The following is a 16,832-nucleotide window of genomic DNA, read 5'->3' as shown; positions in this document are numbered from 1 at the left end:
ACACACACACACATAAATAAATTAAATTAAATTAAGTAGATAAATTCCTTGCCTTCTTTTCCTCTATTAAAGCTATCTTCTTTGTTGTCATCTTAGGGATTCTTTCTCTGACTTTGTCTCTCAAAAGTTTGACTATAATGCATCTCAGTGTGGGTCATTAAGAGTTCATCTTACTGGAGTTCCTTAAGCTTCTTGGATGTTTATATTCATGTATTTCATCAAATTTGGGAAGTTTGGGGCAGCCCCAGTGGCTCAGCAGTTTAGCGCTGCCTTCAGCCCAGGGTGGGATCGTGGAGACCCAGGATCGAGTCCCATGTCAGGTTCCCTGCATGGAGCCTACTTCTTTCTCCCTCTGCCTGTGTCTCTACCTCTCTATATATGTCTCTCATGAATAAATAAATAAAATCTTTTTAAAAATTTGGGAAGTTTGTAGCCATCATTTCTTAAAATATTCTCTCTGCCCCTCTCTCTGTCCCTCCTTCAGGGACTCCTATAATATGCATGTTGACCTGCTTGATGGACCTTTGACTTCTTTTTCTTTCTGTCCCTCAAAGTCAATGATTTCCACTGTCTTGCCTTCCAAGTCCACTGGTTTTTTATCCTGCCTGTTTAGATCTGCCTTTGAATCCCTCTAGTGAATTTTTCATTTCAATTACTCTATTTTTCAGCCCCATAATTTCTTTTGGCTTTTTTTTTTTTAGGTTTTCTATCTCTATCTTGGTATTTCCATTTTGTTCACACATTGTTTTCTTGGCCCTCTCCCCATCTTCTTTTGGTTCTTTGAGCATCTTCAAGACAATTCTGTTTAAGTCTTTGGCTATTGTACTGCCATCAGTTCTTTTTCCGGAACAGTTTCTGTTGATCTTATTCCTTTAAATGAGCCATACTTTCCTGTTTCTTTGTATGTTTTGTGAATCTTTATTAAAAACTGGACATTTGAATGTAATAATGTGGTAATTCTGGAAATCAGATTCTTCCCCACCCTTCTCCGGTTTTTAGCTGTGTTTTGATATTATTTTTGTTGGTAGTTGATTGTGCTGTTGTTGTTGCGGTTGTGGTTGCAGACTGTCTCTATGCTGAAGGTCAAATTGAGATGTAATCTTAATGTGTTTTCAAATCTTTCTGAACTATTCCCTAGGCATTTACACACACTTTCCAGTTTTTCCCCATACGTGCAGATGTTTCCAAATGTCCCAGTCTTTACATCTAGCTCACAAAAGGGGGAAAAACGTAGTGGGGAGAGGGTGAAAAGAGCACTAGTTCTTTAAATCCCCTGGAAGTCACTTCAGCCAGAGGGGGAAGGGCTTGCAACAATGGAGGAAAGAACGAAAAACCAGGGGCTACATCTTTGTGCCTCTGTGATAAGAAGCACCAATCAGAAGTCAGAACACAGATCCTGATCTCTGGAGGACAAGGCACTTTTTGCCTGCCCTGGCTCCTGGAGGCTGCTTCAGGAACACATGTACAGCTACCTGCCACGTGACTGAGGGGTGGAGGATGGGCAGCCATTAAGAGTTGAAAATTGACTGAAATTAACCTCAATTTATAGTCCAAGCCTTTCTCTTGAAAGTTGCAAGCCTTCAATAGAGTCCAAAGTGCCAAGATAGTTGTCAGACACATTCTACCAATGCAATTATTGTCTATGTAGGGAAACAGATTCCTCATACTTCATACTTGTCCTTCTTACCAGAATCCTCTATGTACATGAATTTTCATATAATGATTTACTGTTTAAATTGTATATTCTTTCAATAATGAATTATAGTGTATAAAGGAAAGCTTTAGGATATTGAGCTTTATTAGATTTGGACAAGAATTACTGAATACCAGCTATGAGTCTCAAACAGAAAATAAACAATAACAACAAAAATTTAAAGGATGGATAGGTCATGTTTCTTTGTTTTATCTGATATTCTCTTACTTCATATTGACCATGCATTCTGATAGGCAGTCATGTTTTCTTTTTATTAGCAAAAATCTAAAATAAGAGAAATAAGTCAGTGCTTATTAAACAAAGTTTAATAGACAAAAATAATATTTAAAACAAAGATGCAAATTAGTAGTGAAAAGATTAGGAATCACTGCTGTAGAACTTTTATGAATATTAAGTAATTTTCTAATGGTTCAAAAACATCAATCATGGTATGCACAAAAACACTGTTACCTGCTACACCTAATTTAAGATTTTTAAATACCTGAGTAGTCATCAAAGGTTGAAGAATTTTAGAACAAGAGAAGACTTTAGAGATTAGCTTTGTTTGGTTGACTGACTTTGGGTTGGTTAATTAATTACTTTAGAAATTTAATTTCTTTTTCCTAATTCTCTGAAAATGGGTATTACAGTGGAAAACATCTCAGTAAAAGTCAGATCAAATGATACTGGTTTGTGGCATAGTAGAATATTTTGATATGCTGTGTGTTCTCTTCAGATGGTGATAAAACTATTTGAGGGTCATTTAGCGTCCATCTGTTACTCTTTTAAAGAACATTTTAGTTTAAAACAGATTTTGAAAATTAGGCTTTGAACTCATGCACAGACTTTCTGAAAATGCTTCTCTAGCCCACCCAAAGAAGCATGATACTCTTCAATATAAAATTCCCAAAAGAAAATGAGAGAGGAATTTGCAGAAAGTAATCAATTTTTCCATAGGTAAAAGTGCCAGTGGTTTAATGAAAAAAATCAAATTTAAATTTATTATATAGTTAATTAGAGTTTTAGATTTTCCACGGTCCTTTTAGAATAATGGCTATTAATTTTGTTTATTGAACTATAAATTAAAACACAATTACAAATCTATTTTTAATCATTAATGGTATGGATTTTTCATTGCCCAAATAAAGAGCATCTAACTTTGAAAATTGGTGTCATGGAAAGGAAGAGTTGTATGGAAAGTAAAAGAAAAAATTCTAGTTGGTACTTTATTAAAACTATAAACATCCCCTCTAGTGAAAATGCAAACCTAAAAGTGCACACATGAATGATCTGACAGCTGTGCTGTTCTTTCAGCTTCTACAGATGACAGTGCAGCCGAGAAGAAAGGGAGCACCCTTCATGCTGGCCTCATTGTTGGAATTCTCATCCTGGTCCTCATTATAGTAGCAGCCATTCTCGTGACTGTCTATATGTATCACCATCCAACGTCAGCAGCCAGCATTTTCTTTATTGAGGTAAGTCAGTCATAATACATGATAACTGTGCTGGTTGATGAACTCTTTGCATTTGCTAACACCACCTGTATTTAATATTCAACACATGATTTCTACATTTTGCTGCTGCAGGCAGGTTTCACACATGCATGCACACACACATATTGATAGATTGCTTTCATATGATAAGTTCACTTATCTCAGGAGCTTTTAAAGCAATAAGCTATCTTGCCTTTTGCAGATCTAAAGAAATATAGAAACCATAATGTTTTTGTCCTATGAGACCAAGTGTGTTAACCAGCTGTTCTCCTGATCCTAGAAAGAATGCAGCATATCCTGAAGGCTACAGGACTTAGCTTAGATATATTGATCAATAAATACTAATTGAGTATTGGCTGGATTCATAATGCAATATGATGAGCCTGCTCTCAAGATGCTCACAAACCATTTAGGAAAAATATAGCTTTCACTCCAAAAAAACAGTATAACAATAAGATAATGGTAGGTGCCATCACCATTTTGTGTAATGTGTATATATTTATATATTTACAAAGAAATGCACGTGAGTCACACACATTCACACAGCCACAAACAGAACACGGTGTTGAATTCTGTTTTTGTGTACAGAATATAGATTTAGTGCCAACTCCCAAGAAAAATCAGGTAGGAAGACCAGGGTCTAAAGCCAAGCCCTCAAGTTCAGAAGGTGTGAAATTAGGATACTGGGAGGCCACTGGATAAAGTTCATGTCATATTCTATGCCTCAGATGGTTGGAATTCCTAGGACCTTCACGTGTGCAGCTTTTATTCCAGTATCTTAATGGGGCTACTGCTGTTTCAACCCCAACTAAATAGTAAAGCAATGAGGGAAACCTTCTCCCTTAGAGTTTCAAACTTATAGATTTGAAATCTTTTCCAATTCTTTGGCTGATGTACAAAAAGGTTGCCTAGAATTTTGTTCGATTGTTGAGTGAGAAATTATAATAAATTTTAAACTACAGAATTACTTTTGTCCCCTATAATAGAGAGAGATGAGTGATAATCAATTAAATAATTACTCAAAAGTCCATTATGGTTCTCAGCTGTGTATAAAATAAAGTCTCCTTAGGTCAGCATTTAAGGCCTTGGTGATCTGGATCTTGTCTGTCATTTCGATCTATATCCCATGCATCTTCAACCTGGAGATGACAATACCATGAACTTTCATTTTTTTGCTCTCCTCCATACACATTCCAAATTTTCCATGCCACCAAGACAATGCTTATTCTGTTTCCTCCACCAATAAAGCCCTCCTCTTCCACCCCAATTCTTGAATTTGGGATCTGAACAGACTTCAATGCCATGTATCACCCCATAAGCTTCCCCGAACCATCTTGCTGTCTGGACAGCTGGACATAATCTCTCTTCCTCCTCTGAAATTCTATCCATCATAATTCATCTATGTCTTTCTATGGCATTTACTTTTCTGTTTCACATTAGAATTAGCTATATACATGATTTATTCCCCCCTACAGACTTAAAAGTTCCTTAAGATTTGGATTAAATAACAAAGTTTCCTTCAAATAAGAGACATTCTATCAATATTTTCTGGGAAAAAGAAATCCTTTGACATTTCAAACTCCCTCTACAATTTCACAAATGATTTATTCCAGAAATGGCATCCTCACTTAAAATCATAATAATTGTGAAATTATCAAGCATTTAATTTAGTTGGAAAATTGTTTTTTAAGTTTTGCTAATTTACTTGTTTTTTCATGGAAGGACGTAGGGAAGTTTCCTAGGTCAGGACTGTGTTCCTCAAAGAGCTGACAAGTGACAAGCTGCAAGGTTTCAGTGACTAACCAGACATCAGGCTGCTACTATAACCCCTTACATATTGAAGCCTTTTAATGCACTATACAGTCTATTTTCTGACATTGTAAAAAAGAAGATACTGTGAAATATCTGATGGTAATGGAATTGGAAAGTTGCACAGTGCAGAAGACCTAGTTCACAGCAGCTCATAGCAATCCCTATGTAAATACAAAGTGAGACTGAAGAATAGTAAAAGTTTTTTTTTTTTTTTTTTTGGTTTGGTTTTTTGGGTTTTTGTGGATTTGAGGGGCATTCATCTTAGAGATAAGTTTGTTTTGTACCCTCTCATAACACAAAGGAAGAGACCGAAGCTCAGAATGGTGGGATGATTTCTCCAAGGTCAAAGAGGGATAGCTATAGGAAGACCTCTCGTCTTTCCAACACTCAAGAAAGCAGAATCATTCTGTAGATTGCTGAGATTTTCTTCCCTTTGCCTTTTTCCTTCCCACTGGGTTGATTGCCAATTTCTGCATAAATCACTTCTTGCTGTTGTCCCCATGCAGCTCACAGTGGCTGGTCAGCAGGTGATTTTTGAAGATGATAATCATAACTTTACTATTATTAAAGCTGACCCATGCTGACAAATAAAACACAGACCCATGATGACTTCACAGTTACTAACATGCTAAACTCAGGAATTTGAAGGTTTTGAATTACTAGTTAAATTAGAGTCATTGATGCATAAAGAGATTGAATTTACCAGTATTGGGTAAATTGCTTTTCATGTTCTTCATTATACTGCTATCTACTTTTTAAATACAATTGATGTGCTCTCTCCCATTATGAAAACAATACCTGCTCATTATAGAAAACTGGCAGAAATGTAAAGAAGAAAAAGTAAAGTCATCTTCATAGTACTGACATGCAGAAACAATCACTATTAGTATTTTAATTTATTTTATGCTGAAATTTGTATATGCAAAATTTGATGTTTGCCCAGTTAGTTAACTATGATTTCACTGAGATGCAAACTAATATTTCTTTTAAATAACATTTTTCCATTAGTCAATGTCATTTTGATGGCTGTATGCTATTCCATACAGCGTTCATTCAGTAGCTGTATATTGATTGCCTCTTTTGCTGTCAGGTGGTATTCAGAAAGCACCAAGGGCCTAACATTGCTTAGAAGTAAAAAAGAACCTATTGCACCAAATCTGACTAGGTATTAGGTTCCTGTTGCTGCTGAAACAAATTACCACAAACCTAGGAGGTTAAAAGAATACATGCTTATTATCTTACAGCTTTGGAGGTTAGAAGTCCAGAATTAGTCTCACTAGGCTAAAATCAAGGTTTCAGCAAAGTTGGTGCCTTCTAGAAGTTTCAGGAGAAGTCATTTACCATTTTAGCTACTTGAGGCTGCATGCATTTCTTGACTTCTGACCTCTTCAAATCATTCCAGCCTCTGCTTCTGTCATCACATCTTCTACTACCAATTCTACACCCCTTTGCCTCCTCCTTGTAAGGCCCCTAGTGATTACACTGGGTTTCTTTGGATAATCCAGGATAATTTCCCCATCTCAAAGTCCTTAGTTTAATCCCATCTACAAAGTTCATTTTCCCATAGAAAGTAGCATTGACAGGTTTTGGCTATTAGGACATGGACATCTTTGGAAGGTTATTATTCTGTCAACCACAAACTGCATTAAATGCATCACACACTACTCATTAAACTATGACAGGCCCTTGACTATAAAACAAACTCCAATTTTTGTGATATTAAAATGTTACCTAGTGTGTATCTTGTGTGTTTCATAATGAAATCCAGATTGCATGAAATGGTTGTAGACTTAGTTCTTATGCTACACACTGGGTATACTGTTATGAAATTTAATGATTTTGCCCTTGAGTGGATAAACCAGAGCTCATGCAACCAGTCTGGTATTGTGGAGTATTGGGGCTCCTCCTTTTTGTTGTTGGGTTTTTTTTTCTATTATAATTAGCCTCATTATGACACTAATAATGGTAATAGTGAACATTTATTAAATTCACTAGTGGAAGTGATTTCCACTTATTACCTTGTTTAATCCTCACCAAGACTATAGGATATACAAAGATTATCTCCATATCATAGATGAGGCAACTGAGGTACAACATTTAAGTTACTTGTTCAACATCATACATTTAGCCTAGTGGTGGAGTCAGAATTTGAGCCTTGGATCTCCAGAGACTATATCCTGTTTATGCTGAACATTTTCTTTCACTTTAACTAGATAATTCATTTTGTGTTTACCTGACTGACTTTTCTCATTAATTTTCAAAAAGACACCTGATTTTGACCAAAATCCATCATATTATACAAGAATAACTAGTGCACTTTAAAAGCTTTTTAAAAATCAGGTTTATCATCTTGAAACAAAATAGCAGAGAACAAATATTCAAATAATTACATGTACTTTAATTTTTAATTGATTTTAATAAAACTATCTATTTGGAAAAAGTAAATATCCCTTAGATTCTACATTACTGTTTGCTGAACATTTCTAGGCATAGATTCTGTGATTTATAATAAATTTCATTGTTGCATAAATATGGGTTATAGAGATAAATGTTTACACTGTTACTTTCACATATCACAAATTAAGATTTTTAACTAAAACACATAAAATTTAATCTAACTGAAGGTCAAGAAAATAGTATTATACAGTGATAATCATATGAAAAAGAATCCCTATGAAAGGGTTCTGTGTGAACTATAAACAAAATACTTTAGTAATGTTAATGAAAGTTTTTTTAATGAAAGAATTTATGTTGAATACTACCCTTGATTTTTCTTAGTATTGTAAACAAAAGCTGATATTTAGACATTTATATACAGATTTGATTGTTCTCTATTAATAAAAATAAAGATAAATGGAGAAGATAAGACCCCTAATGATAAAGGGTGATCCATACCATGGAAAGTAGATTCTATGAGGAAAATATTAAAGTTTTTTGTGAAGCAAAAACTAAGAATACTTCATCATGGTGCTGATGCTATAAAGTACTACTGAAACACATCCTCACAAGGAAAGAAATTAGTACAAAGGGCTCACTTAAAATATGTTAGAGAAGAAAGCAAAAATTATAGGCACAATGTCTTTCATGTCTCATGAGGACACTAAGGTAGTGCAATGGCAATAGGATTTGCCTTTATACAGGATATAATTCTTACCTTGAGGATTAGAGAAAAGACAGGGTATAGAGCTGAGCTGTCAGTGTGATAGCCACTAGCCCTATATTGCAACTGAGCAACTTGAAACATGTTTAGTATGGAATGAGTTGCTTGTAAAATACCCACCAGTTTTTAAAGTTTGTGTACAGGAAAATAATGTATAATATGTTGTTAATAACTTCTATATTAAGGGCAGCCCAGGTGGCTCAGCAGTTTAGCCCCACCTTCAGCCCAGGGCCTGATCCTGGAGACCTGAGATCGAGTCCCATGTCAGGCTCCCCACATGGAGCCTGCTTCTCCTTCTGTCTATGTCTCTGCCTCTCTCTCTCTCTCTCTCTCTCTCTGTCTCTCATGAATAAATAAAATCTTTAAAAATTTTTCTATATTAATTACATGTTAAAATGCAAATATCTTGGGTATATTGGGATAAATAAAATATATTATTAAAATTAATTTGGGGGCGTTCCAAGATAACACCACAGGAAGACCTCCTCCCACAGAAACACTGAATCTACAGCTATATACTGAACAATTCCCTATGAAGACCTGAAAAAACTGTGGAACAGTTCCTTCACAAAAATAATAATAAGGCCATGTGGAGATAGGCAGGCATGAAGAGGCAGTCTCCACCAAAAGCCACACACACCCCCCAGCATGGCAACTCACAGTCAGGAGGGATCTCACAAATCCAGAACTTCTCTCTGAGGAGTGAGGGGGTTCCACCCCACATCAGGTACCCCAACCCTCAGGGACCTGCACCACAGAGATGAACTCTTAAAACACCTGTCTTTGAAAAACAATGGGGCTACAGTCCAGGAGACCCAAAAGTCTGTAGGGAACTAAGATCCCTAAGATACTGATCTTAAAGGGCCCACCACAGAAATAGCAGTTTGAAAAGCACCTAAACTATATGCAAAGGAGATTCATTTGCTAATCTTCATGCATCTGCCAGAGGGTAAGGAGACTTTGGGACTCTCTCCAGAAATGGTGTGCTAGTAAGCACCATTTCTGCCCCCTGTTGGGACACATACTCACCTGCTAAAGCCAGTGGGCATGCCTCACCCTTGTACTCTCCCATGAAGCTTCAATAAATAATTGAAAAAAAATCATGAGTGTGTGAAGATTAAACATCTACTGAACAACCAACCGGGCAATGGAGAAATTAAAAATATTTGAAACAATTGAAAATGGAAGTAGAACATACCAAAATATATGGGATAAAGCAAAGCAGTTCTAAGAGGAAAATTCCAAGTTCATAATAAAAGAGGCCTAACTCAAGAAACAAGAAAAATCTCAATCTGCCTTTATGCCTAAAGTAACTAGAAAAAGAAAAAACAGAGCCCAAAGTTAGGAAGAAGGAGGAAATAACAAAAATAAGAGCACAAATATGAAGTTGAGACTAAAAGGAAGAAAAAGTCAGTATGCTGGTACTTTGAAAAGATAAACAGATTTGACAAACCTTAGCTAGACTTACCAAGAAAAAAAGAAAGAGGGCTCAAAAAAATCAGAAGTAAAAGAGGAGAAGTTACAAATGATACCACAGAAATAAAAAGGATCATAAGCTTAAAAGCATAGATAAGTTCCTAGAAACATATAATCCTCAAAGACTAAACCATGAAGACATAGAAAATCTGAATTACTAATAAGAAGATTGAATCAGTAATCAAAAATCTCACAACAAACAAAAGTCCAGGATAAGACAACTTCACTGGTAAATACTACTAAATATTTTAAGATGATTTAATACGTATCCTTAAACTCTTCCAAAAAACTGAAGAGAGGGAATGCTTCCAAAATCACTTACAAGGCTAGCATTACCCTGATACCAAATGTAGACAAAGAGACCACAAGCAAAGAAAATTCCAGGCCAATATTCCAATGGACATTGACACAAAAATCCTCAACAACATATTAGCAACCCAAATTCAATGATATATTAGAACAATCATACACCATGATGAAGTGGAATTTGTTCCAGAGATATAAGGATGGTTCAACATTCGTAGACCATTCAGCATTATACACCTCATTAACAAAACGAAGGATAAAAATCATATCATCTCAAGAGATGCAGAAAAGGTATTTTACCGAATTCAATATCTGTTTATGATAAAAACTCTCCAAAATAGTGGCTATAGAGGGAATATTCTTCAACATAATAAAGGCCATATATAACAATCCCATAGTTAACATCATATGCAACATGAAAAGCTACAATATTTTCATCTAAGATCAGGAAAAGAGAAGGATGCCCTTACCACTTATATTCAACATAATATTGAAAATCCTAGCCAGAGCAATTAGGCAAGAAAAAGAAGTAAGAGCATACACATTGGAAAAGAAGACGTAAAATGGTCACTAGTTGTGGATGACATGATCTTATATATAGAAAATGCTAAAGATTCCACACAAAAACTGTTAGAGATAATAAACAAATTTAGTAATGCTGCAGGATACAAAATAAATACACAAATGTATATCGTGTTTTTCGACAATAACAACAAACTCTCAGAAAAGCAAATTAAAAAGACAATCCCATTTACAATCGCATCAAAAAGAATAAAATTCCTAAGGATAAATTTAGCCAATGAGGTGAAAGACCTATATGCTAATAATTATAAGATATTGATAAAAAAATTAAAGACACAAATAAATGAATAGTATTCTGCACTCATGGATTAGAATTAACACCATTAAAAGGTCCATATTACTCAAAATAATCTAGAGATTCAGTGCAATCCCTATGCAATGTCAATTCTAAGGCATTTTTCATAGAAATAAAACAGACAAAATTCATATGGAACAGCAAAAGACCCAGAATAGCCAAAGCAATCTTGAGAGAGAAGAACAAAACTAGAGGCATCATGCTCCCTGATTTAAAACTATAATATATAGTTATAGTAATCAAACACTATGGTATTGGCATTAAAACACACAAAGATCAATGGAACAGAAGAGAGAGCACAGAAAAGTTAAACTCATACATATATAATCAATTAATTTACATCAAAAAAGGTAAGAATATACAATGGTGAAAGGACAGTCTCTCCAATAAATGATACTGAGAACACTCAACAATTGCATGCAAAAGAATGAAACTAGACTACTGTCTTACAATACACAAAAATTAACTCAAAATAAAGACTTGAGGGACGCCTGGGTGGCTCAGCGATTGACTGTCTGCCTTTGGCTCAGGGTGTGATCCCACAGTCCCAGGATCGAGTCCCACATCAGGCTTTCTGCATTGAGCCTGCTTTACCCTCTGCCTATATGTCTGCCTCTGTCTCTGTCTGTCTTTCACGAATAAATAAAATCTTAAAATAAAACAAAGACTTGAATGTAAGACCTGAAACCAAAAACTTCTAGAAGGAAACACAGTGGTAAGGTCCTTGACATGAGTCTTGGTGATGATATTTTAGACCTGACCCCAAAAACAAAGAAAACAAAAGCAAATATAAATAAATGGGACATCAAACTAAAAAGCTTCTGCACACCAAAGGAAGCCATCAATGAAATGAAAAGACAGCGTATTGTGAATGGGAGAAAATATTTGCAAATCATATATCCACTAAGATGTTAATATCCAAAATATATGAAGAACTCATACAATTCAATAGCAAAAACAAAAATGAAAATGAAAACCAAATAGTTGGATTAATAAATGAGCAGAAGATCTTTTTAATGTGGCTATTAGGTAGTTCTAACATGTATGTGACAAATACTATATTTCTTTTGGATATTGGTGGTTTTAGAGAAAATCTTGCAGAGAAGAGGGGATTAAAAGAAAGTCTGATTCTCTCCATATTTTTTGAAAGGAAAAAAGGAGAGAGGTGGTTAACAAAGCTATCTGATATGTTGTCCTTTCATTCATTCACATTTGTTGGCTCCTACTAGGTGCTAGGTACTCACAAGTATAACAACTAGAGATAAACAAAAATGATGAGAGACAACCCTTGTCCTCATGAAACATACATTCTACTGGGTAGAGATAGGTGATAAACATATTTAATCTAGGTGTGGATTTCACATTGTTTAGTTTTATAAAACAGGCAACCTTTATATAAGGCTTGAAGACAATGTTACATTTTTTGGCTAGTATGGTAATAACCAAGGACTTAAGAGTTTGAGATTATCTCTGTGTCTAAACTGGCAATTTGCTAATCATCATTATCATCATCACCACCATCACCATTTTATCATTTAAGACTTTTTATAGGGCTCTAGATATATATTTGGAAAGAAGAAGGGAGGAAAGAAAGAAAGGAAGAAAGGAAGAAAGACTGTTTTCTAAAACAGTTAATGTTCCTGAAGGACAAAGCAGTTTCAGCATTCTTAAATTGTGTATACTGATTTGAATTAGAAGTCACGTGACAGCTTTCACAATAAAACCAAAAGGAAATGTCTAAATACCAATCATTGCTCATATCATACTTCAAAATTCTTATTATTTCTAGGAGTCAAAAATATCTGCCTTTAGTGGAATATCCAGTACTTTTTATCATGAAAATCATAGAATATGAAAAAAAAAAAAAAGACACCTCAGCCTGTGTGCAAACCCAAGACTCTATAACTTTTCCAGTATACAGTATATTAATTCCCCAGGTATCTACTTCAAATTCATTTCCCTGAGTTTTATGTTTTATCTTAGAAATGTGTATGAATGTTACATTATACATGTCTATAATGTAGACATGTATGTTTGATATAAAAAATGATTTTTCCCAGGGGTGCCTGGGTGGCTCAGTCAGTTAAGCATCTGACTCGGTCTCAGCTCAGGTCACAATCACAGGGTCCTGGGATGGAGCCCCAGTTCAGGCTCCTCACTCAGTGTAGTCTGCTTAAGATTCTCCCTCTCCCTCTGCCTCTCTCCACACACTTGCTTGCTCTCCCTCTCTTTCTCTAAAATAAATAAATAAATGATGCTTTTTAAAAAAATGATTTGACTCAACCTTCAATCAAAGTTCACAGTCCAAAAGACAATTCTTATTTCTTCACCTCAGTTGTATAGCTCTCGATGCTATAAAATACAGATAAATTGAAACCACCAAAACCCCTCTGCTCCAGGAACCTAAGTGGGAAGGTTCTTTCTATACCTTTATTACATTCAGGCTGAGTGTAGAAATAGAAACACAGGACAGTGAAATAATATGCTGGGGTCACGTGAAGCCTAGTTTCAGAGCTCAGACTTGAACCCAGGACTCCCCATTCTAGGCTGCAGGCTGTGCCACCTACAGCAGCAGTGTAACAACAGTCTCTAAGCAGTTTACCACTCGAGGGATTCCCCATCGCAACAAATATTTGTGAATAACAAGGACCAGTGGAGAATATGATTAAAGGAAGACAGGCAGCTGTGGCCCTCAACGTTTCCTGGCAATTGACAGTGCCTCCAGGAAAGAAGCCAGAGGACAGGAGCCAGGCAAGGATTCAAAGGCTGCTGCTGGGGAAGAAAAAAGTGTTTACTCAGAGTTTGGCATCTTGCTTTGCAGCTGCTAGATGCATAACACTTGGGAATTGGGAAGACATGAGCCGTTGAATAATCTATGTAATAAATGGATCATTTCATAGACTCACGAGTCTTTTTTTATCTGGAAGTCACATGTTTTTTATAATTAAGTTTTACTCACAAGGTATTCCTTAGTCTTATTCAGTCTTAAAGAAAACTAAAAAATGATTTGTTGAAACAAAATACTTGTCATTTTCATTTCTTAGTGGAGGCAGAAGATGGTGTTCACTTTTGATGAACTGCTGGAGGACGGAAAGATGAAGGAAAACTTGAGACAGTTTAACACTCTGTTCAAAAAGCTTGCCTTGTTTAATGGAGCTTCCCTGAAAAGATATAGCAAAATATAGGGAAAATCAGTGAAACTGATTTCCTTTTTTTTTTTTTTTAAGATTTATTTATTTGAGAGACCATGAGTGGAAGGGGCAGAGGGAGAGGGAGAGAATCTCAAGTAGACTCCCTGTTGAGCACAGAACCCAACTTGGGGCTTGATTTCTCAACTCTGAGACCCTGAGATCAAGACCTGAGCTGAAACCAAGAGTCAAATGTTTAACTGACCTTGCCACCCAGGTGCCCCTGAAACTGGTTTGCTTACAAAAAAAAAAAAAAAAAAAAAATTAGATGGTGCTAGTATGTCTGTGGTTTTTTTCTCACTTTCTGTTCTGAAGCACTGGAATTTTTTTATGTATATCACTGAATGTTTTTGAGAATCAGTTCAAGTTCATGGTGATTCCCTTGTGTATGTAATCACCAAAATAAAGATTTTTTAATAGATGACAATCTTTAACTTACTTTTCTGGGTAACATTTTAATTTAAATTCCAAAAACTAAAATCGCATTCCTAATTTACTGAAATATGTTCTTCCCTTCATTGAGAAAAATTATTAAAAATACTGAATAAAATGTTTTATACTGCACTGAATTCTCTGCTCAAATTCCTTCTTAATTACCATCCCCTAAGTTATTTCTAATGGTGCAGAAGGCCGTGAAATAAATCATATAGGTGTATATATTTACATATAAAATCTCCACAGGGAAGCTCTTAGTAGATGAAAGTATCAAATGAATAAATAAATAAAAACCTGCAGAGCTATAACTCACATGGGCAGCTGTAACCTGAATTATGTCATTTTGAGTACATGATAAATGTATTAGGTATTCTAATCCTCTCCTTCTGTTACCTCTTTAAAAGAAGATTACTCCACTTACAGTACCAACTGTTGAATAATTTTTCTTGTGACTTTGGTAACTATTCCTTGTTAAAATAAATACTTAAGTCTTTTCAATTTCTGGAGGCAGAAAATAGAAACTTTAATCTTAGCAATAATTATTGCTTTTCACAATAATAATGAACTTATTCAATTAAAAGATTTTTCCCAGCAATAACACATGGTATAAATTTTTTTCTGACAAAAATACAAAATTAAACTACTTAAGTTGATTATTACATGCTTTAGTGTATAAATAATACAATAATGGCTTATGATTGTAAGAGAATGAAAATTTTAGATTTGAGGTAGGACATTAAAAATTATCAGAACCTAGGGAATACAAATGTAGAGAAATATATTTATTTCAAATAATAGAAAAATCATGTTCTTTGTTATTCTATTAGAAATGATTAGCCAAAGATAGTTTTAATCTGCAAATGGGCTAGATTATTTTGCTCTATTTTCTTGAGGTGGTAATCTATAAAAACTTTCTTAATATAAGTAAAATAATTTTTAATTCAAAATTAAGACAACTTTTCTTACATCCCATAATAAGGGAATATAGCATCAGAATTATTAGTTCTATTTCTACCTTCTCTACTTTCAGCTAATTACAATATTTATATTTAAATGAAAAAGTCATTCATTTGTTAAAAAATATTTTTTTAACGAACACTGACTCTGCCAAGTATCATCATTGGCACAAACTTTGAAAGAGAAATATTTGTTTTATTAAAAGAAAACTTTTTCTTCTATAAAGAAAATAAATTTGTGATAATTATTCAAATATCTGTGCAACATAAAGTACTAGAGTTCTGGTTAGGCTAACCTTCTCCTAATTGTGTGTCAGATTTTTTTTTGTTTTATATATGAATTTTCGCATATCATTTTTTCCTTGTTTTTCAAACTTTCCTTGCTGTTGACCTTGAAATATCTGTGATTCATTAGCTTGTAATTGGACTTGAACCTTGAATATGTAGGAGTTTAATATGGAGAATATCTGATGTAACATGAGGTTGGGTAAAAAACACTGAATTTTAGTGAAAAATAATCTCAAAATTTATCGTTTATAGTAGGTGACTGTCACTTTAAAAAGGTATGTTGCATGAAAAGCAGGCTGACATCTCACCAATATGGTAGAAAACATAGTTAACCTAAAATGTGTTCAGAGGAGACCAATGAAGAATATTAAGGACTTAAAATTCATACCAGGAATGGATGAAGGAAAGATAAGTTCTAGGAGAGAAAGTGTAGAAAGAGAAGCATTCTAGCTCCCCACTGGTATTAATGGGCTATCCTGTGAACGACATATCTGACTTGTTCTGAATGGTTCTGAAGGATGGATATGGGGATTGTCAGGGAGAAGCTATGAAGATAGAAATATGGGCTCAATATAAACACTTTCTAATAATCACAGGTACTCAGAGGCTCCTGAGTGATGAGCTTTGCATCACCATACTTATTTAAGCATTCAAGAAGGCCCTTTGTTAAGGACTTAGTAGAGGGGATCTAAGCATTGTATAAATGATTGAGCTAGAATGAATTTATTCATTTCATCTGTCAATTCATTCTGTCTCTGTAAGTCTAGGATGTTATGGCTTCCTCCCACACCCTAAAATTGTATATGTTTTAGTACAAAAAAAGCAAAGTATACTAAAGGTGTGCTGGTGTATGCTTACAGTTTCTGAAGACATCTTTTTATTTTTAGTAACCCAAAGTGAAAAAGTAAAATACATACCCACACTACAAGGAAGACTATATAGTTCTTCTATTTGGAGAATATAATTCTTTATGAAGTAGTACTTGTGGGGGCAACCCACCAACTTTTCATCTTTTAAGGGAGTTCATAGTATTGAGTGATGCCTTAAATTTCATGTTCATGTCACTATAAGACAAGAAAGGCATAAGCTTGTCTTTAATTTAAAATTCTGCATAAAAACAAAGGAATTTGTCAGAAAAGGCACTTTTA

General features: G+C 34.7%; 1 protein-coding gene across 5 annotated transcripts in view; it reads left to right on the top strand.

The window, feature by feature from the left end:
* Window positions 1-16,832, top strand: part of PLXDC2 (plexin domain containing 2) — a 510,869-nt gene that overhangs the window by 463,103 nt on the left and 30,934 nt on the right. For all 5 annotated transcript variants that reach the window (XM_025464029.3, XM_049097150.1, XM_025464027.3 and 2 more), the window contains one exon: window positions 3,008-3,168. In XM_025464029.3, coding sequence (XP_025319814.1) covers window positions 3,008-3,168 — 161 coding nt within the window. The remainder of the gene's footprint in view (window positions 1-3,007; window positions 3,169-16,832) is intronic.

The sequence above is a fragment of the Canis lupus genome, chromosome 2, assembly GCF_003254725.2.
Source record: "Canis lupus dingo isolate Sandy chromosome 2, ASM325472v2, whole genome shotgun sequence".
Taxonomy (NCBI): Eukaryota; Metazoa; Chordata; class Mammalia; order Carnivora; family Canidae; genus Canis; species Canis lupus.
The sequence above is the reverse complement of the archived record's forward strand: the minus strand, read 5'-3'. Positions and strand labels throughout refer to the sequence as shown.